We start from the raw sequence: 24,122 nt of genomic DNA on the forward strand, positions 1-24,122 counted from the left end.
CCTTCTCTCTGTCTTGTGCAGTATGGCGCCAAATTATCAAAGTCTAAAATATTGTTAAGTGTAATATTCATTCAATTAGATTTTTCAACTACACTTAGTCTAAATCATAATAAAAAACTATAATACTCTATATTTTTTTGTTTTTTTGGTTTTTTTCAATTCTATTAACTATAAATATTTCTAAACTATACTTACCTATACTTACCTTACTTACCATAACTTATGTGATTATATTAAGGAGGCGATCCTTGTCTTTGTTCTTCTTTCTTCTGGAATGTGGGGCCAGACGCAGCAAGGTGCTTCATTCTCCTCCTCTTCATTCCTGCAGGACTTGCTTGTAGATCACTGCAGTGGTGTCCAGTCTTCTCTTCACTTGATCTTCCTCTTCCAGAGGCTCAGGAGGGCAGCTTGCTCTGATGACTATGGAGCTGGTGTTTCATCAAGGGTTTCCAAGTTGACAAAAAGAAAATCCCTCGAACAAGGCCTGGTCCGCTGCTGAAATAGGTGTTCTGACCTCTGCTGCCTCCAGTTTGTCCAGATGGAATGGTTTAGGACGATGATGAGGTTCAGTTGGCTATAACAAGACAGAATTATAATATTAGGATTATGTCTTTCGATAACAGTCCTCTTTTAAAAATTAGGGCAGAATTATCATTGTCTTTTGCCTTTTTATGGTGTAAAAATGGAGCAAATAATGAGGCACCTTTTGCACCACTTATTTTCTCTATAAAATGCAACTTTCTACACTAAACTGGTGTATGAGTAGGCATAGGTTTGATTTTTCTGTCACACAAATTTTGAGTTTATGAAAAGTTAAGAAATGTTTTAAAAAATAAAAAACAACTGCACTTCATCTACTTTACCTGACTACTATGCCACAAAAAAGTGGAACATGTACTTCATAAAAATGGTGCTCTTTTTAAACAAAATGGAGAGAATTTATTAGACCCTGCACTCCAAAATTCGAGCTTGCAATTTTTTGGGGCTTTTGTGAACATAAATTGTGGCTTTTTGCGTCTTTACACTGCTCACTCCAGTTTTGAAAAGGGGTTAGGACAGTGGTTAGTTATGTGGAATAGTTTTACTCCATACTTTGAACTTTAGAAAGTCGCAAAAGTAATCTCAAACTCACACCTATAGCAGGGTGGCGTATAAAATCGGGAGCAGCATTTCTGCACAACAGTGTTAGGTTTAAAAACTTACCAAATTTATCAAACAATATGTGACATTTGACTTATTTGGCGAAAAATATGCTAGTGTAGACTCAAGGTAAACTGACTTCAAATATTAGCCTCATGATCAATGATCTCCTTCCTCTCTTCACATGGTACATGATAAAAGTGGATGCCTGCAGCAACAGAAACTGTAAAAAATCTATTTTAACCCCTTAGTGGTAACTGCAGGGAAATGCAGTGGTTTTATGTTGGCAGCAAAAGAGCCCCCCACTACTAGTCCTATAGCACTGGTGTGGTCTGCCTCCATGTAGAGTACACCTTGGGTGGGACAGCAGCTCTAGATGTTATTATCTTTCCAGTATTAGTGCCACCAGTAATACTCAACAACTTCAAGATTACAATGAATATCCTCTTCCTATCAGTGCTTCTCTTATAAAGAATCAGTTCTGTAACCTGTAATAGAAGAGGTGCTGGAACAACATTTGGTTATGTACTTACCTCAGGTGTGTATGGTGGAGGCAACTCTAGGGCTTCCACAGAGACCCAGTCCATACGCTGAAAGAATCGGTGCTTTCTGATGTTACCATTCACTCCTAAGCGTCTGGCAGGATCTTTCCGAAGGAGCTAAAAATGATCAAATAAAAACCCGTAAATAGAAGAGATACAGCCAATAAACCATGCTCACAGCCATCACTGTATAAACCGTAGTACTAATACCTTGTATGACTACTGACCTTTCTAATGATGTTCTTAATGCCGGAGGATGCATCATCGATTGTCTGATGGTACGCACAATCACTGGTAACCATTTCTTTCAAGATGACACCGAAAGAATACCAGTCTACTCCGGCGTTATACTCCTTCCTAGCCAGCATCTATCAGGAGGAAGAGAGTAGATACTGAATTGGTCAACATGTTCTACAACTGACGTCACCATACTGAGTTATCACTATAATAATCTGGGTGATTATGTAATACACTGAGATTTGATGATCTCTAGTTATGGCTGCATGCAGCCTAAATTTGAGATGATGTTAAGCTTTACATATCTTTATGACCTATAACGGGTGAGGGTCTCTACCCTGTGACTACCACCAATCCCTCTCTGAGACTGTGTTTCTTTGTTTCTGACTCTTGGATCTCTAACTCTGTTGTCAGAATGTCTCATTCCCTGAAGAAGAACTGTAATGGGCATATGTCGGGCCATGTGTAGGATCCATGATGACTTATACAATTACAATATGGAAAGTCTCTATTCTGCTCACCTCAGGAGCTATGTAGCCGATTGTTCCAGCGTATGAAGTGGCTGTTCGGTCTCCATGCATGTTGACAAGTGCAAGACCAAAATCAGTGATCTTTACATGGCCCGTTTCAGCCACCAAGATGTTCTCGGGCTTCAGGTCTCTGTTTAATATAAAAAAAAATATTTGTTGGAGAGTTGATCCTACAATTTGATATATTTGATAAAAAATGGCTGATTAGACTTTACGGTGAACCCTGGAACAGACAATTAAAGTGTAATTACCTGTGGATGACGCCCTTTGAGTGCAGGAATTGGATTCCACAGACGAGTTCAGCGGCATAGAATCTGACAGAAAGACAATGAACGAGTGTAACATCCTGGGATAACATAAGAAGTGCTAAGATATTTCTTCTGCTCCATAGATGATTGTCCACAGAACACACAACAAATCCTGTCAGACCCCAGTGACCAATAATGGGTCAGTCAGGCTTCTGATGAGGTTCTGGTGACTAGAATATGGCCGCAGTCTACACTATTGTTACCACAGAAAATACTAGAACCCTAAATGCACATAAAACAGCACAGATATAAAGAGAGCCGATCTTATATCTCATATACAGTTCTGATCAGATTTGTAGTTAATAGAAACCTTTACCTTGCACTGGGGATGTCAAGCTGGTCCTTCATCAGTAGGTAGGTGTAAAAGTCCCCGCAGCTCATGTACTCCAGGCCGAGCAGAACATGCAGCTGTTACACAGAACAGACATACAGGTATATTGCTATACATGGTACTATAGGGCAGTATAACTGTACTCTTTTTATTAGTTAAGTTCTAGTTGGTGACCATACGAGACATTGGACTTGAAAGCGATGCCCTTCTGTATGATCATTTACATATATGATTACATATAACACTTAACCACATAAATATGTATATATAAATATAACTTCACATACTGATGTCAAAACTGACCATTATACAGAGATCAGTGGAGCTCTATAGTCACCACATATATCTTCCTATAGAAGTCTCCTGCCATAAGTTATTTTTGCAGGAAGTATAAGGCTACATTCACACAACCATATGTATTTTGTGGTTTGCAAATTGTAGATCCACAAAATATAAATAGTGTCCGTGTTGCTGTTCACATTTTTTCACAGACTCATTGACCCATTTTTCCATGCACCATGTTTTATTAATACAAAGAAACAAATTGATCTTTGCCCTCACTTCAGAAATAAGGGAAGCGGTTCTTCATAAATACGGTGCTCATTCTGAATACCATATTTCTCAAGTATCGTGACATAAATACAGTGATCTTCTTTACCCCAAACTGTTCTGTCCAGTTTCCCTTCATACAGTGAATATAATTCAAAACTGTAATCTTGCAACCACCACTAGGGGGAGCTCATTGCTGCATAGGAATTTCTACAGTTCATGCACTTTCTGGTAGTTTTATAATGTTGATACTGAATTCCTGTTTTAAAATGTTTTTATAGTCCTAGAATCAAAGCCCGATGTTATTCACCAAAGTCTCACGCAACTTTGGACTTAACCATCTTTGCCTCATCAAATCACATACATTTTTATGCTGTACGGAGACAGGTCCCGGTACAGCATTAAAACGAAGTGGATCCAAAGCTTGATTCACTCACCCCTAACTGACACCACAAATTCTTCAACTTCTTTTCAAAAGGGGTTACTTGGTGTGAAAAGGTTGAGAACCACTGCTATAGGTGGCAAGGCCAATTTTTGTATTAGACATTTTGGTAAAAGAGGACCAATGTGGCCCCGACTATATTAATAATATCAGTAGTCACTTTAGGCCATGGCACACCTTAGGTGACTGGTAATATTTTTTTACAGTAGGGGTACATTATCCCATTTACATGACATGTACGTAATAGACTGAGGTACCCGTATGATATGTTGTCAGAAGATGAGATCAGTGGGGCCCATGAGGCTGTGAAGGTTGTGATAAATATAATGGCATTTCCTAATATCCTGTAGTCCATACTCTACCTTGGTCTGAAATGCAAAGTCTGCGTGGACAAGGAAGGGACTCCCAGATGCCAGCTGGAAAACTCGTCGCTCCACCATCACAGACTCATCATAACTTTCAGCAAGCAGGGCTCTTTTGCTGATGATCTTAACAGCAAAGTTTTTGCGGGTAGATGGATCTTCCGCCAGCAGGACCGTTCCAAAACTTCCCCGGCCGAGCACATGATGGAATAATAATCTCCTTTTGATGTTATCGGAGACTGTGCTGCTGGAGCTGGTTGGCCGAACACCGCTGCTTCCTAGGAGGAGAATAAATAGAGGAATTACACGGGGCAGATTTACTAATCCTGGCTCTAATGTGGACAGATTAAGGCAATCTGAAGATGCGCCAAATTAATCACAGTGATTCAGACTGGATGATATCTCAGTTGCATGGCTAGACACCTTGGTCTCATTTTAAACCACCTATTAGTTGGCTTACTTGAGGCATTGGTGTCATATTGCTAGGGTATGCCCCTAATGTCTGATAGGTGCAGATCTCAACTATGGGACCTGTATCTATCTCTAGAATGGGGCCCCTAAAGTGAACAAGAGCCACTGCACATGCACGGTGTGCTCTGCATTGTCCGGTGTGTTTTCCATAAAACCGCGCTCTGCTTTTTTCGGATCCCCATAGAAGGGAATGGGGGGTGTCCTCTAGTGATGAGCGGCAGGGGTCATATTCGAATTCGCAATATTTCACGAATATTCGTTAGGAGTAGTGTTGATTGCGAATTTTCGTAATGCAACTTTTTATAATAAGAATATTCGTAATGCGAATTTTCCGAATGAGAATCAGTGAGATCGTGAAAACTCAGATCTGATAGTATATTCTAACCCCCAGGCATTCCCTTGGTGACGGGGACGCTTGTCGGGGAGGAGTATGCCAAAGTGGAACAACTGTACAGATTTAAAAAAAAAAAAAAAGAATATTCTAAAAAACAAATACTGTATATAAGTTTCTTAGAATATTCGTAATATTCTAAAACAAGTATATATAGCAATATAGCGAATATTCGTAAAAAAAATATGAATGTAGAACAATTTAGCTAATATAGTGCTATAATCTTTTTTTTTTTAATAGTTGTAATTTTTTTCCAATCTGAACTTCAGATGAGAAAAAAATTACAACTATTAGACAAAGAAGATTATAGCACTATATTAGCTAAATTGCTCTATATTTGTTTTTTTTTTTTCGAATATTCGCTATATTGCTATATATTCATTTTTAGAATATTCGTAATATTGTAAAACAAGAACATATAGCAATATAGCGATTATTAAAATTCGCATTACGAAAATTCGCAAATGAACACTACTCCTAAAGTCAAAGATATTGCAGCCTTCTCATTGGCCCACAAGCTAGAAGCAGGGAGGGATCATGTGTACTGATTTAAAAAAAATCTCGAATATTTGCTATTTTGCTATATGTTCTTGTTTTAGAATATTACGAATATTCTAAAAATTGAATATATCCGTTTTTTAGAATATTCGTCTTTTTTTCCATCTGAAGTCATGATTCCTCCCTGCTTAACTTAAGCAGGGAGGAATCATGAGTGATGAAAAAAAAAGATAAATATTCTAAAAAATATTCTAAAAAACGAATATATTCGATATAGTGCTATATATTAGTTTTTTAGAATATTAGTAATATTCTAAAACAAGAATATATAGCAATCCACTGAGCTGCTATGAGCCCTTCCATCAATACAGATGCTCATTGCTGTCATTTCACTTACGCAGTACCCCTTTGATGGGCCCTCTGAGTCACATGAGGCCTGCTGCTGCAGAGACTCAGACACACCCCTTCAACACAGGACATGCTGCCTGAGGAGAGAGACCGGCAGGGCTGGAGCAGAAGTGTGAACACATGTTGTCACTGAGTCTGCACTGTGAAGGGCTGGAGCAGAAGTGTGAACACAGGTTATCAGTGAGTCTGCACTGTGAAGGGCTGGAGCAAGAGTGTGAACACAGGTTGTCAGTGAGTCTGCACTGTGACTGTCTCTTCTCTGTGGGACAGGAGGAGAGGGGGAGGAAGGGGGGGACTCTTCGATCTGCTGCTGGATGCTGCTTCATTCTATTTAGTTGTTTTACTGTTTCATTAAGCAGTTTGCCTCCATGACACCTGCCCCCCCCCCATATCCTGTCCTATCACATCCTCATGGAGCCCCTGCTGTCTCCTTTCCTCCCTCATGTATCCAGAGCTCCTGTTCCACCCTCCTATCTCCTATTGCTGCCCTGCACAGACCTCCTGCCACTACTTGTTGTATGAATCCCCCTCAGAGCCTTTTCCAACCTACTTGCTGTGTCCACCCCTCCTGTCCATCCAGGGCCCCGGGCCCCTGTCTCACTCCTCTGCCTCTCATTATGGTGGCATCTGAACCCCATTCATCATAAGAACCTTCTAACGTCACAGGGTCATGTAACTGTGCCGCCACCCTGTACTGTGCCCCCACCCAGTACTGTGGCCCTCACCCCGTACTGTGCCCCTTTATACCCTGCACTGTGCCCTCTTACCACACCCTGTGCAGTGCCCCTAGTCTTTCCCTGTACTGTGCCCTCTTATACCCTTTTATCTGGTCACTGTATGGTGGTTTTATCATTGTATGGCGGTGTTATCACTGTATGGCGGTGGTATCCAAAAACTGGCTGGCAATATCTGCAGGATACAAAAAAGGGGACTGCTGCACATTTGTATACATCAAACTGGTAGGAAAAACGTCATGTGAACCCACTGGGGGGTTGGGTACTAAAATTTGCTGTGGGGCCCAGTCAGTTCTAGCTAGATCCCTGCACATCTCCTTCTCTCCTCCATTCCTGGGCCAGGGGTGACGTGGGGGGGGGTACTAAAATTTGCTGTGGGGCCCAGTCAGTTCTAGCTACATCCCTGCACATCTCCTTCTCTCCTCCAGGCCTGGGCCAGGGGTGACGTCATGACGTGTGCGCAGGGAGCTGTGGTTAGTGAATGACAGGACCGCCAGCTCCCCTGCGCTCCAGCAATGATGGGTATGTGAGGGGGCCACTGGGGGGTCATTACACTGTGAGGACCCCTTACACAATATAATGACCCCTAGTGGGCCCCATTTAGTATAATGATCCCCATTGACCCTCCGTTTAGTATAATGAACACCAGAGCACCCATTCAATATAATGACCCCCAGTGCCCCCTCCATACAGTATAACCCCCAGTGTGGGGGCTACTGGGGGTCATTATTCTGAATGGGGGATGACTGGGGGTTATTCTTCTGAACGGAGAGCCACTGTGAGGTCATTATACTGTGTGTGGGGCCACTGAGCCACAGGGTGACATGTAAATGTAAAAATGCCTCAAGGGGGCCCACTGGGATTTATCACCCAAGGGCCCACATGAACCTGGAGCCGGCCCTGGGTAAGACCTACACCTATCTGACATTGGTGGTATATACTAGTGATATGCCACCAGTGTCTCAGATGACACAACCCCTTTAAGTAGATTGGAGATGGAGATTGACTGTGAAGTGCTCTCTGCATTAAGCCATTTTATAGCCCCTCCCCTCTGTTCTGAATGACAGCTGTAGCATCCAACCAGGAGACTACTACAGCTATTACTCAGAGAGGCTGTGAAGCAGCTAAATGCAGGGTGCACTTCATAGTTAGGCTTCGCCTCCAGTGCACTCTGCCTCCAGTGCTCATATTAACACTACTCCTGATGATAAAAGCTCCACAAAAGTTATGTTTATCCTGCTGTCCCCAGTGCTTTTTATTTATCTCGGTTAGGCTACTTTCACACTTGCGTTCGGAGCGGATCCGTCTGGTGTCTGTACAGATGGATCCGCTTCTATAATGCAAACGCTTGCATCCGTTCAGAACGGATCTGTTTGCATAACTGTTTTTTTCAGATCTGATTTTTCACTTCGTGAAAACTCAGATCCGACAGTATATTCTAACACAGAGGTGTTCCCATGGTGATGGGGACGCTTCAAGTTAGAATATACTAAAAGAACTGTGTACATGACTGCTGCCTGGCAGGTGCTGCCAGGCAGCAGAAGGCAGACCCCCCCTCCCTCCCCTACATTTAACTCAATGGTGGCCAGTGCGGCCGGACCCCCTTCCCCCCCTGTTTTTAACTCATTGGTGGCCAGTGTGGCCGGCCCCCCTCCCTCCCCCCTGTTTTTAACTCATTGGTGGCCAGTGCGGCCGGCCCCCCCTCCCCCCCTGTTTTTAACTCATTGGTGGCCAGTGCGGCCAGCCCCCCTCCCTCCCTCCCCCTGTTTTTAACTCATTGGTGGCCAGTGCGGCCGGCCCCCCCTCCCCCCCTAATTAAAATCGCTGGGACTCCGATCGGTAACCATGGCAACCAGGACGCTACTGCAGTCCTGGTTGCCATGGTTACTTAGAAATTTTAGAAGCATTATACTTACCTGTGATGTCTGGGACTCCTGACTTTACATTGAAAGTCAATGGGGGACGGATCCGTTTGAAATTGCACCATATTGTGTCAACGTCAAACGGATCCGTCCCCATTGATTTGCATTGTAAGTCTGGACGGATCCGTTTGGCTCCGCATGGCCAGGCGGACACCAAAGCGCTGCAAGTTTTGTTCGGGTGTCCGCCTGCTGAGCAGAATGGAGGCCAAACGGTGCCAAACTGATGCATTCTGAGCGGATCCGCATCCACTCAGAATGCATTGGGGCAGTACGGATCCGTTCGGGGACGCTTGTGAGAGCCTTCAAACGGAACTCACAAGCGGAACCCCGAACGCAAGTGTGAAAGTAGCCTTAACAGTTTAGCGTGGTGAAAACAGACTTAACAAATTCATATGGTGTTTCTTATTTTTGTAATAATGTTTTTTCACCCATTTTTTTGGGTTCAAAGACGTCTTTTTAACATTTTAGCATGCTCTGGGTCTCACGATTTTACTCCCAAAGACCTATACAAATAAATACAAAATAACTACTACTTGTTATTCCATCTGTTACTATATCTTACACTTCTCTCTAGATATACTTTATAATAACCACCACACAAAGAAAGAAAATCCTTTATTGTACGAGATCCAAAAACATACAATTTGTATTATATGTGACAAACTTACTTAATGTTTGTTACCCTAAAATATGAAAATACTCAATAAAAATTTACTATGAAAAAATTGGTGCAAAGGAAAACTGACTTGGTTGTCCATAGCAACCAATCAGTTTCCACTTTTCATTTTGCAGAGCCCCTTGTGAAAATGAAAGGATCAATCTGACTGGTTGCTATGGACAACTAAGACCATTGTCATTTGTACCAGTTTTGAAAAGTCTCCCTAAAGTGTGTTTGCAGGTAATGCAGCTGTAAAAACACATTGGGGAAGATTTATCAAATCTGGTGTAAAGGAAAACTGGCTTAGTTGCCCATAGCAACCAATCAGATTCCATCTTTCATTTTGCAGAGCTCCTTTGGAAAATGAAAGTTGGAATCTGATTAGTTGCTATTGGCAGCAAAGCCAGTTTTCCTTTACACCAGTTTGATAAATCTCCCCCATTCAGTTTTTCCAATATGCTTAAAAACACATGACTCCCGCCCCCCACCCCTGTGTATCCCCAGCTTTTTACAGGACAACATAAGAGGAGAAGACGTCATTTCCATCAGTGTTCGGCCATTTCCCATGATACAATCATTCCAGGTGACAGAGCAGCATTAGACATGAGCTGTGTGTCCAGTGGGTACCATTGTATGGCTCCCCATACTGATCACATGTACATTATCTACCTGAGCCTCCCTGCTCGTCCTCTGCATCTTCTTTCTTCTGGCCTTCTTCACCTTTCTTGTACTTCTTGGCCCCACTTCCTGAGCTGAAGATGGCTGCTCTCTTCTTGGCTCCCATCTTCTGGATCTCCTCTTCTTTCTTCTGGACCGGTCCTTTGGTCCTCTTGATTGAAGACTTCCTCCCATCAGCCGATGAGTCCATGGTCAGTCTTCTTCTCTTCACTCCCTTCTCTTCCTCCGCATCCATTTTGTCGCTCTGCTTACGTCCAGCAGACATATCCTCCTCCGTCGTCGGTCACTTTCAACTGTCACTTCTAACTGTCACTCACTGACATTCACATGTAATCATCACAATTGCCCTGGTCATGTGACCAGCAACTGACCAATCACATTCAAGAGAAAACTTTCATTTTGCCAAGATATAACACACAGACATTTACAATTCTGTCCAATATTGTTTAAAGGGCTTCTGTCACCCCACTAAAGTGTTTTTTTTTTTTTGGGCTAGTTAAATTAGTTATATTGCGATATATGAAAATATAATGGTGTTACTTACTTTGATCCAGCAGTTTCTTCCAAAAAAGAAGTTTTATAATATGTAAATTCGGTCTCTACCAGCAAGTAGGGCGGCTACTTGCTGGTAGCAGCTGCAGAAAACCGCCCCCTCGTCGTGTTGATTGACAGGGCCAGCCGGGATCTCCTCCTCCGGCCAGCCCTGTCGGCATTTCAAAAATCGCGCGCCTGTGTTCATTCAGCGCAGGCGCTCTGAGATGAGGAGGCTCGTCTCCTCAGAACTCCCTCAGTGCGCCTGCGCCGATGACATTACCGAAATAGAAGACTTCATCGGCGCAGGCGCACTGAGGGAGTTCTGAGGAGACGAGCCTCCTCATCTCAGAGCGCCTGCGCCGAATGAACACAGGCGCGCGATTTTTGAAATGCCGACAGGGCTGGCCGGAGGAGGAGATCCCGGCTGGCCCTGTCAATCAACACGACGAGGGGGCGGTTTTCTGCAGCTGCTACCAGCAAGTAGCCGCCCTACTTGCTGGTAGAGACCGAATTTACATATTATAAAACTTTGTTTTTGGAAGAAACTGCTGGATCAAAGTAAGTAACACCATTATATTTTCATATATCGCAATATAACTAATTTAACTAGCCCAAAAAAAAAAAATCACTTTAGTGGGGTGACAGAAGCCCTTTAAGATAAAAAGAGCAGTTTCTGCTTCTACAGAGCATCTTATGAGTGTGATTCAAGTAATCTCAGTGGCAGCGGTGTCCATATATGTGAGAGGGCCTCATGGCAAGGATGAACATTGGGCTCCTTCTGGTGGTGTATAACTCTGCCACACCCCATGGATGTACATAAAGATTATAAGGTCCCATGACAAAACTTAGTATATCTGTCCCTACCCGCAGTGGTCCAACAAAATAACACCCCTTTATGGGGAGCTCTGTTAATACTGACTCAGCATGCATGCGGAGTGCCGCTATCTCCTCCCTGCAGTGTATAACACCCTGGGGATGAATCTGGCTTAGACTTAGATGCAAGGTCAGAAAGCAGAGCTCTGTGCCTCACTGAAGCCTCACCCACACTGACGTCATAAATATGGCGCTTAGTTTGAACACCTTACTTTTTAATGCATTTACACCAGAAAACTGGTTTATAATTCTCATCTATACAATTTTAATCTCATTTCCCTTTATATTGTAGATGACAAAACTGGCCGCCTGCAGCCACCACTAGAGGGAGCTCAGTGCATAGGAATGCATATGGGTATCATTGAACCCAATCTCTATGCACTGACCTTCTCCAAGGAGTGGGACTTCATTGTCCTCTTTGATTGTGCGTCCTATAGTAGTGGTGTTATCTACCTTCGTGGTGACTATGACACTGCAAGACCCTTAGCCACCACCTTTCCATGATCCTTGACCCTTGTAGAGAAAAGAATCCTGCGCAGGTTCTCACCCATTACACTAAAACTGTGCTCACACCTTGCTTGTGAACCAAGTTCAGGGGTCTTGTGAGCATATGCCAGGCCAGTAAGTGTCAGCATATCTGTTTTTCCACTAAATCCTGACAGAATCCACGGTGTATGAACTTGGCCTTAGGATACATTCAGACAGCCATATTTTTTTCAGTCCACAAACCGCAGATCTGCAAAACATGGATACTGGCAGTGTGCAAGTTGCATCACGGTGCAGACCCATTGAATTCAATGCGTTTATTGTCTGCATGTTGCAGCAAAGTATAGGATATGTCCTACAGTATCTTTTGCAGCATGGCCGCATGGATTAAAAAAGCACAAGAAAGAGCTTATGTGTGCCCAAGACTGAATAACCTCAGCAGGTCCTGATGACGGCGTCTTCTTGGATGTACACATTTTTCTACTGCAAAACTGTGGACCACTAAAAAGGGGCTGCCTGTAAAAATTAAATAAAGAATTTAAAATGAAAAAATACACCACTTTTTAATAACAGTGTATTACAATGTGCCCAGGGTTGGACTGGCCCACCAGAGTATCAGAGGATACTCTGGTGGGCCCAACTTCCCAAGCTCTGACAATAATGGACCCCTAATAAAACAAGGCCCTTAAGCTCCTATATACAGTGGTCCCTCAAGTTACAATATTAATTGGTTCCAAGACGAGCATTGTAAGTTGAAACCACTGTAAGTTGAGTAATCGGTTCCAAAATACCAAAATGTCATCCAAGATAAGAGAAAATGAAGATTTAAGAAAAATAAGCAGATAACTAAGACAGATAAAACGAGTCCTTACATATAACAGTCAGGAATAGCTGCCAACTAGCAACTAATACAGCTATTTTACCAGAGAAGTGGCCTTGATTGGTTGGAGTCTGGGGCATTGTATGTGGAGTCTAGTTTCAACTTACCATGGGTCAGAAAAGACTATTGTATGTTGAAAATATTGTATCCTGAGGCCATTGTATCTTGAGGGATCAATGTACACAGAGAGTGGGCCCTCAGAATCGTTTCATATGCTGGGCCCAAGGGACTACAGTCCGATGCTGAGTCTGCCTGCACTTTTAACAAACTTTGACTGATTTGTCATGATATATCAAAAGTTTTGATCAGCACTCAGACCCCCACTAATCAACATCCTTGTTATGTCATTAATACATAAGTTTGTTAATAGAACACCACACTGTAAAGTGGTTTTCCCATGACAGCCACAGGATAGGGGACAAGTGGTCAGACCCCCGGTTTTTAGACAGTTATGTAGTGTTAATCGAGCACCAAAGTGCTCGGGTGCTCTGGTGCTCGAGTAGAACCCTTTGGGATGCTCGGGTGCTATACAAAGCACCAGAGCACAGTGGAAGTTAATAGGAGAACCAGAGCATTAAACCAGGCACCCCCTGCTCTGAAGAGGGGAGGGTGTCCGGTTCACAGGAAAAGGTCAGAAATTGATGGAAACACCACTGAAATGGTTCGGGAACAGCATGGGGAGGATGTCTGGATGCATCTTGGACTCCCAGGTCGCTGCTGGAAACTATGTTATCCGAGTAGTACGCCACTTTTACAGACTGACAATAATACGCACAAAACCGAAGATAAAATCGGAAATTTCTTTAGGAAACATTCTTTCCTGTACATTTACTTGTATATAAAGTGCAAGTGCTGCCAAAAATTACAAGGAAGAGGCACTCCGATACAACCTGTATATCACATAAAGGAGGGCCTCATTCACATTGTGGTACAATTGTTCAGGTAGTGGGACTCCTACACTCATAAAGCCTATGCACTAAGTGAAAGGGCTGCCAAAAATTACAAGGAATAAGCACTACAATACACTCTTTATTACACATAAAGGAGGGCATCATACACACCCTTGAAAAATTATGATGGGTGGCCTGCTGGTGACCCTCAAAAACTATTAAAGCAAGGGCCTGCTGATCTGACCCTCTAAAACATTAGGGGCGAGTGCCTGCTGCTGATCTGACCTTCTAAAACATTAGGGGCGACGGCCTGCTGCTGATGTGACCGGGGGCGTAGCGTGGGGGGGGCGGGGGGGCCGTTGCCCCGGGCGCCACACTGCAGGGGGGACGCTGTCCGCTGCAACAACAAAATCTTAAATGGCTGATGCTGTGTTTTTTTCTTCACACAGCACAGCAGAGCAGAGTGAGGAGGCGGGGCGCAGTACGATCACACTGATAGGCTCCGCCCACCTTCCAGGCAGGAAAGACAGTGCGGAGCCAGGAGCCAGAGGAAGAAGATAGAAGCAGAAGATGGCTGCCGCACTGTCCCTGCTTCAGTACTTGTAGCGGTCAGGTCAGAGAGTCTATCCAGAGTCCAGACAGGCAGCCTGAAAGCAACCCTGACAGAGTACGTGACACTGCAGTCAGTGTCATTCCCAGTCCCACCCTGAGTGAATTAGGTCAGTCACAGTGTGCATGTTGGCATGGGCGGAGGGTAGGCGTTAGGGGTAATATATGAGTGAACTAGTGAAGTGCCACTGTGCCAGTGCCATGAGAGCCAGGCCAAGGCTGCCAAGTAGATGGCATCATGGCAGTCAGGGTGCTGGTGAAGGATGACCAGCCCAGGGACACTGACTGAGAGAGACAGTATGCCTCTCTGGGATGCCATCTGCAGTTTCTGCCCATCTCTGCTGCCCATATACCAGGCCTACCCTGGTATATGGAGTGGACAGCAGAGATGGGCAGATGGCATCCCAGAGACAGTACTGTCTCTGGTCATCCTTCACCAGCACCGCCTGACTGCCATGGTCCTGCTTGGACTGGCTCTCATGGCACTTCAGCTTCCTCTTGGTCTTTTATATCCTGCTTTGGAATCAGGTTTTGATCTGGGTCCCTGGAAGCTTCAGGGCTGCAGCCAGGTCTGCCCTCCTCTCAGTCTCAGGTCCAGACAAGTATCTCTGCAGAGTCCAGACAGTCACTGACCAAGTTTAAGTCCCTCTGAGGCTCAGCCTAAGGGTCCATTCACACGTCTGCAACGTGTTTTGCGGATCCACATTGCCGACACTAATAGAATATGCCATGTTCCTAACGGAATTGCGGACCCGGAAATTAATGGGTCCGCAATTCCAATCCCGCAAAATGCGGAACAAAATTGCGACGTGTGAATGGACCCCAAGGCTACTTTCACACTAGCGGCAGGACGGATCCGACAGGCTGTTCACCCTGTCGGATATGTCCTGCCGCTATTTCGCCGGACCACCACTCCGTGCCCATTGAGCTCCGGCACAGCACGGCGAAAGGCCGCCGGACTGAAAGTACTGCATGTCTGACCTTTTAGTGCTGCGCCGGCGCTCCTCCCCCGTCCCCATATGGTCAATGGGGACGGAGCGGCGGCACTGCGAAATAGCGGCAGGATGGATCTGACAGGGTGAACAGCCTGTCGGATCCGTCCTGCCGCTAGTGTGAAAGTAGCCTTAGACCAGGGATGGTGAACCTTTTACAGGCCGAGTGCCCAAACTGCAACCCAAAACCCACTTATTTGTCGCAAAGTGCCAACACTGCAATTTATCCTGAATACTACAGTCCAATATAGTATATCATCCATGTACTTTATCATTTAGCTATAATAGCCTGCCTGAATTTAATGCGCTGCCTGTGCCATATATACCAGTGCTCCAGACAAAAAAAAATTACCAGGAGCCATTGGCTCCTAAACTAAAAAATTTAGGAGCCAAATTAAATTTTTTAGTCGCCAAATTTAAAATGCATATAATTTTAAAAAAAGGACTTTGAGAAGATGAGACGCAGGTGACAGTAGTGAGCCAGCACTACATATAGGAAAAAACAGCACCACATGCCTCTCACATCCAGGGACATCTTCTGGGGGACAAGGTGACTAATAATGGCGAATTGCGTGGTTTAGAGGTTTTTTTTCTGTTACGGCCTTCACCGAGCGGGAATATTTTTTAATATTTTAATAGCTCACATTTTTTGGGACATGGCGATATGTAATATGTTTATTCTTTATTGTTTGTAAATTTTATATGTAAAACTGGGAAGGGGGCCATTTAAACTTTTAGTATTTGTGTTTTTTTTTTTGTTTTTTTTACATTTTATTTAATAACCATTTCTTCCCTTAGGGACTAGAACCTGGATCTTTTCAGCCCTTGTGCTATTCACCCTGATAGAGCTCTATCAGGGTGAATAGGATCTCGCACATCTCCCTGCTGCCCTGTGCTCTGTGCACACAGCAGCAGGGAGCTGAACATGGCAGCCAGGGCTTCAGTAGCGTCCTGGCTGCCATGGTAACGATCTGAGCCCCAGCAGTGTAATCTGCCACTGCCACCACTGGAGGGGATGGGACCCTGTGGCCACCATATAACAATGGGGGGGGGATGACTTGTGGCAAGTGATAATGGGGGTGGGGGGGGGGAGCACTGCGCCACCAATGAATGGAATTAAAAAGAGGACCTTTCGTGGGTCCAAAGAATATGAACTTAGTAGCAGGCTGCATAGAGCGGCGCTCAGGTATCTAAGTGCACTTACTATTATTCCTGGGCGCCGCTCCATTCGCCCGCTGTGGCCCCCGGTATTTTCAGCATTTAGAGGAAGGAGGAGGAGACGCCAGTGTCTCTCCTTCTCCCTGACAGCAGCGCTGTCCAATCAGAGCGCAGAGCTCAGAGCCAGGGAGGTTTTTTTTCTCCCCGCTCCTACTATGGCAACCAGGACTTTAATAGCGTCCTGGGTGCCATAGTAACACTGAACGCATTTTGAAGACGGATCCGTCTTCAAATGCTTTCAGTTCACTTGCGTTTTTCCGGATCCGGCGTGTAATTCCGGCAAAAGGAGTACACGCCGGATCCGGACAACGCAAGTGTGAAAGAGCCCTTACTTGGAAGTGCCAAGCAGAGGGCCCACTAGAAACTGTAACCACCAACCTGTGTAACCATTAAAGACTGCAACCACCAAGCCATGTTCTCATCAAAGAATGCAACTGCAAAGCTGTGTGCCTAAGAGAAACTGTAATAGCCACATTTTGTGCCAATACTTGCAACCGTCAAACTGTGTGCCAAATTGTGTCTGTAACCGGCAAGGTCCAGGCCACTGTTCATTACCATGATACATGTTGCCCCAATCAGAGTAAAGTTCTGTCGCTCTGTAGTCTCATTTGTTGTGGCATTCTCAAGTGTCAAGTCAGGGTCAAAGGCCACACACATAAATTGACTCTTTTACATGTGCGTAAAGGTCACCTAAGACCAACCTTCACAACATCGATATAGTATTGATCTCATTGGGGTCCCACATCTGTATGTAACCCTTCTTTTATAGTCTACTAGCTTTAGGTGACTGCTCCTTTATATTCACTACCATTTTGCAGTGATTTACTCACTGGTCACCTATATATCATCCAGGACAAACAAATTCTTGTTAGCAGTATGGTTTTATTAAGATGAGCAGATTTTTATATTTTTTTATATGGATTTTAACAAGATGATGCCCTATTAACAGGCAACTGCAGCAACTTAGAAACCCACCATATTGGCTGCCCAAAAAGCTTAAAGGGAACCTGTTACCCCTAAAACCTCCACCAGCCTGTTATCTGTTATGGTGGCAGGCACATGCACAGTAAAGAAAGGTGTACCGGGCTCACCTTCAACTGCATATGCACCAAATGCCACTTTAGGAGGCCTGTGGGATGGGGATCGGCCACTATGACTCCTTGGGAGAGCGGCTCCTCCCCCATGACTCCTTACTGATATCTGAAAACATCCGTTAACATTAGTTTACATATACACATAGATGAAGACAATCTGATATATGAAACATGTTGGCTGGATCTGTAAACTATCTGTAACAGAATAAAATCATGGAAGCAATGTGTCCTTAACAAAAGGATGGAAATGTTATCTAGATGAAGCAGCCAGAGGTTTTATCTGTGTGAATTCACCCCAAAAAGTCAAGTTAGTTTTGCTTTGAAACATCGGTTTAATCGTAGAATCTTGTCCTCACAATCTCCCATGGGGTTTAAGTCTTTATCGTACGGATGTCCATTACTGAATTCTAGATTACTGGTCCTTCACTCTCTTCTGGCTGGTTGATTTAATCCATATTTGAAGGGAACCAATAAAGGAGTGAGCTGGCCATAAAGCTCCAACGGAGTCCATTTTATTAATCAGTCATCGAGTTGACATATTTTGCCCTTTCAGACACAACTGTAAAAAAAATCCTGTGGTTCATTGGCTATTCGTTATTAGAAAAATATATATTCTTCTCTCTGTCATCTCTGCTTCTCATTTCGGCCTCTAGGTGGCACTGGTGGGGCATTACTGTAGCCAGAGGTTCTTTAAGATCTAGAATGATGAAAAATAATAACAACTTAGTTAAACCAAAGAATAAAGGTTTTGTTATATAATATATGAAGACTCTGTTCACACTAGCATAATCTCTTATATGTATAACAAAAGTTATACTGCATCCATTTCCAAACAGATCCCAGTGAATCCTGACAACTTGTACTGACTTATAATGGGTCTGGACAGTTTCTATCAAGTATCTACTATTTTTGCTAAGACTATTGCTGGAAACTGTGCTACTATTGTCCTTAAAAATACTGGAACCTCTAATGGAATGGAAAAACTTCAGTGTGAACAGAGCCTTAAAGGGGTTGTCCAGGTTCAGAGCGGAACCCGGACATAAGCTCCCCTTCACACCTTCAGCCTGTATCAGTGGAGCATCTGTGCATTTCTAGCTCCGATGCTCCCCCTTGTCATGCTCTGCTTAGTGCCGGATAAGGGCTGTTTGTTTACTACCGGTGATGTACTTGACTTTTTTTCAGTATGCTAGGCAGAGGCTTCCACCTAGCAGTAAACCTGGTGATGTCACCGGCACTAATGGGTGGTCATTAGCGCTGCCCTAACCTGTAAAACAGTCTAGGGCAGCGCTAAAGCCCATCCATTTGTGTCAGTGACGTCACTGGGCTCACTGCTAGGTGGAAGCCTCTGCCTTGCATGCCCATGAGATGCCTGGTATGTCACCGGTAGTGAAGAAAAAGCCCTTGTCCTGCTCTAATCAGAGGGAGCATGGGAGCTAGAAATGCTGTAATCCGCCACAGATACAGGCCAAATGTGTGAAGGGGGTGTATGTCCGGGTTCAGCTCTGAGCCCGGACAACCACTTTAATGTTTCTTGTGTTCTTGTCAGCAAGAATAGTGTTATTCCTGCCATCAATAAGGCCTGATTCACAAGTCAGTGTTTCGGTCAGTGATTTCTATCAGTAATTGTGAGCCAAAACCACAAATGACAATACAGAGAGGTCTAATGGAAGGATCTGCACCCAGGGCCGGGCCGACACAGAGGCTGGGGAGGCTCCAGCCTCTGGGCGCTCCAGCCTCAGGGCGCAGCAGGGGCTGGAGACCGGTCACCGCCGGAGTCAAACACTTTAAGTCCCCCAGGCGGCAGGCCAGACAGTGGCGAGCCGGCGGCAGGCGAGCGCTTGCTGCCGCTTGAGTTGTGATATGACAGCAGTGCCCCGCGCGAGTGCCGACTCGCCGAGTGCGGTACTGCATCACAGCCGGTGATTCAAAGGACCCAGGAGGGAGCCGGCAGCGGCAGGAGAACGGTGGGCGGGCCCAGAGCGTGATGCGTCACACTGATGTCACGCTGCGCCAGGCAGAGCCCGCCCACTGACTGAATTCTTCTCCCGACTCCTGCGCCTGCTGCCTTCTCCAAGTTCTCCCGCCTCAGCAGCCTGCCCACTGTGCCCAGCTGTCCTGGTGTGGACTGTAGTCTCAGAGTAGACTCAGTCTTGTCTTGCCTCCAGTAATAAAGTGCCCTGCCTCTGTATAACTTGTAAGTAGTAGGCGGCGCCAAAATCTCAGGGAGGGAGACAGTTTGAAAAATAAAAATGTGATTTTTACAGTGCCTGCTGGGAAGGGGGGGGGGGGTGGATGGATTCATATGAGGCATAAAAGCAAAGCTCTGCAGATGTGACTGTATTGGGTCAGTCAATCACTAAATGAACCCTGTTATGGGGAGAAACTGTGGATGACACTATTTGTCATAGACAGACCGTCTGTGTATGACAAATAGTGTCATCCACAGTTTCTCCCCATAACAGGGTTCATTTAGTGATTGACTGACCCAATACAGTCACATCTGCAGAGCTTTGCTTTTATAGTAGTAGAATACAGTCACATTGCACGGGCGACGGGCCCTGCTGTCATTATGAAAGCAAATGCGACCCCACACCTCTTTTATTGGTGGTCAGTAAATGGGTCTGTGACAGACCCATTTACTGACCACCAATAAAAGAGGTGTGGGGTCGCATTTGCTTTCATAATGACAGCAGGGCCCGTGCAATGTGACTGTATTCTACTACACCTCCCCGCTCACTGGATATAATCTTATTAACTATATAACCGGGCCCCGCTAGTGCTGTCATCATAAAAGCAGATACAGCACCACAGCCTCACCCCTTGTATTTGGGGGTCATTCCTACACGGACCCTGTTATGGGGGGGATTCCCCCCCATAACAGTGTCATCCTCAGATCCCCCCAATAGCAGTGTCATCCACCACAGATCCCCCCATAACAGTGTCATCCACCACAGATCCCCCCATAACAGTGTCAACCACTACAGATCCCCCCATAACAGTGTCATCCACCACAGATCCCCCCATAGCAGTGTCCTCCACCACAGATCCCCCATAGCAGTGTCATCCACCACAGATCCCCCCATAACAGTGTCAACCACTACAGATCCCCCCATAACAGTGTCATCCACCACAGATCCCCCATAATAGTGTCATCCACCACAGATCCCCCCATAGCAGTGTCATCCACCACAGATCCCCCATAGCAGTGTGTGTCATCCACCACATATCCCCCATAGCAGTGTCTTCCACCACAGATCCCCCCATAGCAGTGTCATCCACCACAGATCCCCCATAGCAGTGTCTTCCACCACAGATCCCCCCATAGCAATGTCATCCACCACAGATCCCCCATAGCAGTGTCTTCCACCACAGATCCCCCCATAGCAGTGTCATCCACCACAGATCCCCCATAGCAGTGTCATCCACCACAGATCCCCCCATAGCAGTGTCCTCCACCACAGATCCCCCCATAGCAGTGTCCTCCACCACAGATCCCCCATAGCAGTGTCCTCCACCACAGATCCCCCCATAGCAGTGTCATCCAATCCACCACAGTTCCCCCATAGCAGTGTCCTCCACCACAGATCCCCCCATAGCAGTGTCCTCCACCACAGATCCCCCATAGCAGTGTCCCCCACCACAGATCCCCCATAGCAGTGTCATCCACCACAGATCCCCCATAGCAGTGTCTTCCACCACAGATCCCCCATAGCAGTGTCATCCACCACAAATCCCCCATAGCAGTGTCATCCACCACAGATCCCCCATAGCAGTGTCATCCACCACAGATCCCCCATAGCAGTGTCATCCACCACAGATCCCCCATAGCAGTGTCATCCACCACAGATCCCCCATAGCAGTGTCATCCACACATCCTCCATAACAGTGTCATCGAAAGATCCCCCCATAATGGTGCCATCCACAGATCCCACATAACAGTGTTGTCATCCACAGACCTGCCCGATCTGGAGATCGCTCAGGGAGTCCCATCCTGTGGATGGGGGATACATTTTAAATAACAGGATAACCCCTTTAAAGTCATACAAGTCTGCATTTATTTTCATTTCCCTCCTCTGTGCCCCAATATAGTACAGCCCCCATATAGTACAGGCTCCCCCATCTGTGCTGTCATATAGTACAGATTCCTTTTCTCTGTGTTGCCATGTTTAGTGGGCTTTATTACTGTGTGGGGCAAGACGCATTGGGAGTTTGTACAGAGGTGGGGATGGTGCTGGAATCATGGAATGAGAAGCCTAAACTATTAGTTGTGCAGATTCTGCGGAGACGAGTGGTGGCCAGAAAAAGACTGATTCCAATCAAAGAAGACGTCGCCTTTGATTCACCCTTGAGTCGCCCTGTGAGTCAATATTTATGTACTTTTAATCACTTATGATTTGCAGAATCTGTGTAGTGCTAGTATTTTCCACTATATTGTCATATTGGTTTTAATTTAGTTACAGTGTGGTGTTAGTATCCAGTCACTATGCGGGGGTCATTCCTGTTAGATTCTATATTTATATGGATCTAAAGAGGTTGTGCATTTGTTTACAGCTATAGTTAATTGGTACATAATCATTAAACTGCGCATACTTATGTGTGATTACAACACTAAGTATTTAGTAAAGACTCCACAAGTTGATGGGGGGGGGGGCGCACTTGGGAAGCTCAGCCTCTGTTGGTGGTTGACCTTGTCCCAGCCCTGTCTGCACCAGTTCTGTGTTTAGATCTGCACCTGGTTATGACTCACAATCACTGATGGAAATCACTGATCAAACACTCAGGCCTCATGCACACGGCCGTTGTTTGGGTCCGCATCCGAGCCGCCATTTTGGCGGCTTGGATGCAGACCCATTCACTTCAATGAGGCCGCAAAAGATGCGGACCGCACTCTGTGTGCTGTACGCATCCGTTGCTCTGTTCCGCGGCCCCGCTAAAAAAATATAACCTGTCCTATTCTTGTCCGCGCTTTGCGGACAAGAATAGGCATTTATATTGATGGCCGCCCGTTCCTTTCCGCAAATTGCGGAAGGCACACGGGCTGCTTCCTTTTTTTGCGGATCCGCGGTTTGCGGACCACAAGAAACGGAACGGTCGTGCGCATGAAGCCTGACTGTGTGAATCAGGCATTATTCATTAGGTGAAATTCCCTCCTATTCTTCCAATGATAAAGTACTGACTTCATAATTAGAATACGTTCAGTAGGTTATGATCCATTTTATCTTGCCAATTTACCTTCTAGTGCTTCTGGTTTGTATCCTGGGTGGTCTTGGTGGAGGTGTTTCTTCTGGCAGGGAATGCCTAGGTTTGTATGGTGGAGGATGTTCTGAAACCTCATTATCCTATATCATTAACAAAACATATTTTTTACCCCGTATTTCTAATAAGCATTGAATTCCATACATATATTTATACTACAGTGTCTATTCAGCATTTGAGCTCTTTTCATATTTCCATCGGAGGCTCTGTTGGAAATTCCATCATATTGGATGGGGAATATAGCGCAGCATGCTTCGTTATTCTTAATGTCTAAATGACAGACCCATTATAAGTCTGTGGGGTCTGTCAAAATTCGATTCGGCTGCTTCACAAAGAAATTCAATTTGTGACGAATCTCATTCCATTGTATGTAGCGGGCACAATGACAGAGAATGGCAATTGTGCCGCGCCACGTCAATGAGCCCCTCAGATGCTGGATTCAACACTAATGGCGGCATCTGAGGGTCACATTCAGCCAATAAGGGGGTTAATCTGGGGTTAAAAAATAAATAAATATATATATAAAATGTACTCACCTCATCCATTTGCTTGCGGAGAGGCTGTCGCAGCCATCTTGATTGAAGAAAATGCGCCAAATCTCACCCGAGCTGACATGATGATGTCACCATGGTGGGCAGACGCAGTGACATCAATACTGAAGACGTCACCGCACCCGGCCAGCGTAGTGACGTCACACGGCAGCGCACATGAGATGTGACGCGTTTTCCTCAATCAAGATGGCCGCAGCGGCCTCTTCGCGAGTAAATGGATGAAATGAGTATGTATTTTCTGGAATTTAATTATTTCCACGAAGCGCGAGGAAATTCAACTTCGTGACAAATCGAATTTTTCCTGAAATTCAGATCGAAGTCCTCTTTGTTAACTTCGATTCGCTCAACACTACTGTCCATCATAGGATGGATGCAGGACTCCATTATTTTAGCTTTTCTGCTCCTGCGATGGAGCAGAAAAATATAAGTTTTAGCATAAGTGTGAACAGAGCATAAATTGTACTTCCATTTTTAATATCAGTGCTATTTCTTTATATTTTAGGTTCAGTGAAATTGCAAATACTAACCCACTGTAACA

At 45.0% G+C, this 24,122-nt stretch overlaps 1 protein-coding gene across 1 annotated transcript; it reads right to left on the reverse strand.

Annotated features, from left to right (window-relative positions):
- Positions 1–419: 419 nt before the first annotated feature.
- LOC121003061 (protein kinase C delta type-like) lies at positions 420–3,146 on the reverse strand. Its single transcript, XM_040434617.1, has 6 exons — positions 3,074–3,146; positions 2,701–2,763; positions 2,441–2,579; positions 1,910–2,050; positions 1,674–1,799; positions 420–574 (listed from the first exon to the last, which is right to left on the reverse strand). The coding sequence occupies exons 1-6, from the start codon at positions 3,136–3,138 to the stop codon at positions 440–442; spliced, it is 669 nt and encodes a 222-aa protein (XP_040290551.1). The 5' UTR covers positions 3,139–3,146; the 3' UTR covers positions 420–439.
- Positions 3,147–24,122: the final 20,976 nt, after the last annotated feature.

Source organism: Bufo bufo, chromosome 6 (genome assembly GCF_905171765.1).
Source record: "Bufo bufo chromosome 6, aBufBuf1.1, whole genome shotgun sequence".
Classification (NCBI taxonomy): domain Eukaryota; kingdom Metazoa; phylum Chordata; class Amphibia; order Anura; family Bufonidae; genus Bufo; species Bufo bufo.

What these genes read in the sequence shown, in the direction of transcription:
- LOC121003061 (XM_040434617.1), bottom strand. Translation starts at nt 3,138, where the DNA reads ATGAGCTGCGGGGACTTTTACACCTACCTACTGATGAAGGACCAGCTT. An exon ending in TCAAAGGGCGTCATCCACAG is followed by an intron (nt 2,580 to 2,700) that starts GTAATTACACTT and finishes TATATTAAACAG; the next exon opens with AGACCTGAAGCCCGAGAACA. An exon ending in TCGGCTACATAGCTCCTGAG is followed by an intron (nt 2,051 to 2,440) that starts GTGAGCAGAATA and finishes TCCTCCTGATAG; the next exon opens with ATGCTGGCTAGGAAGGAGTA.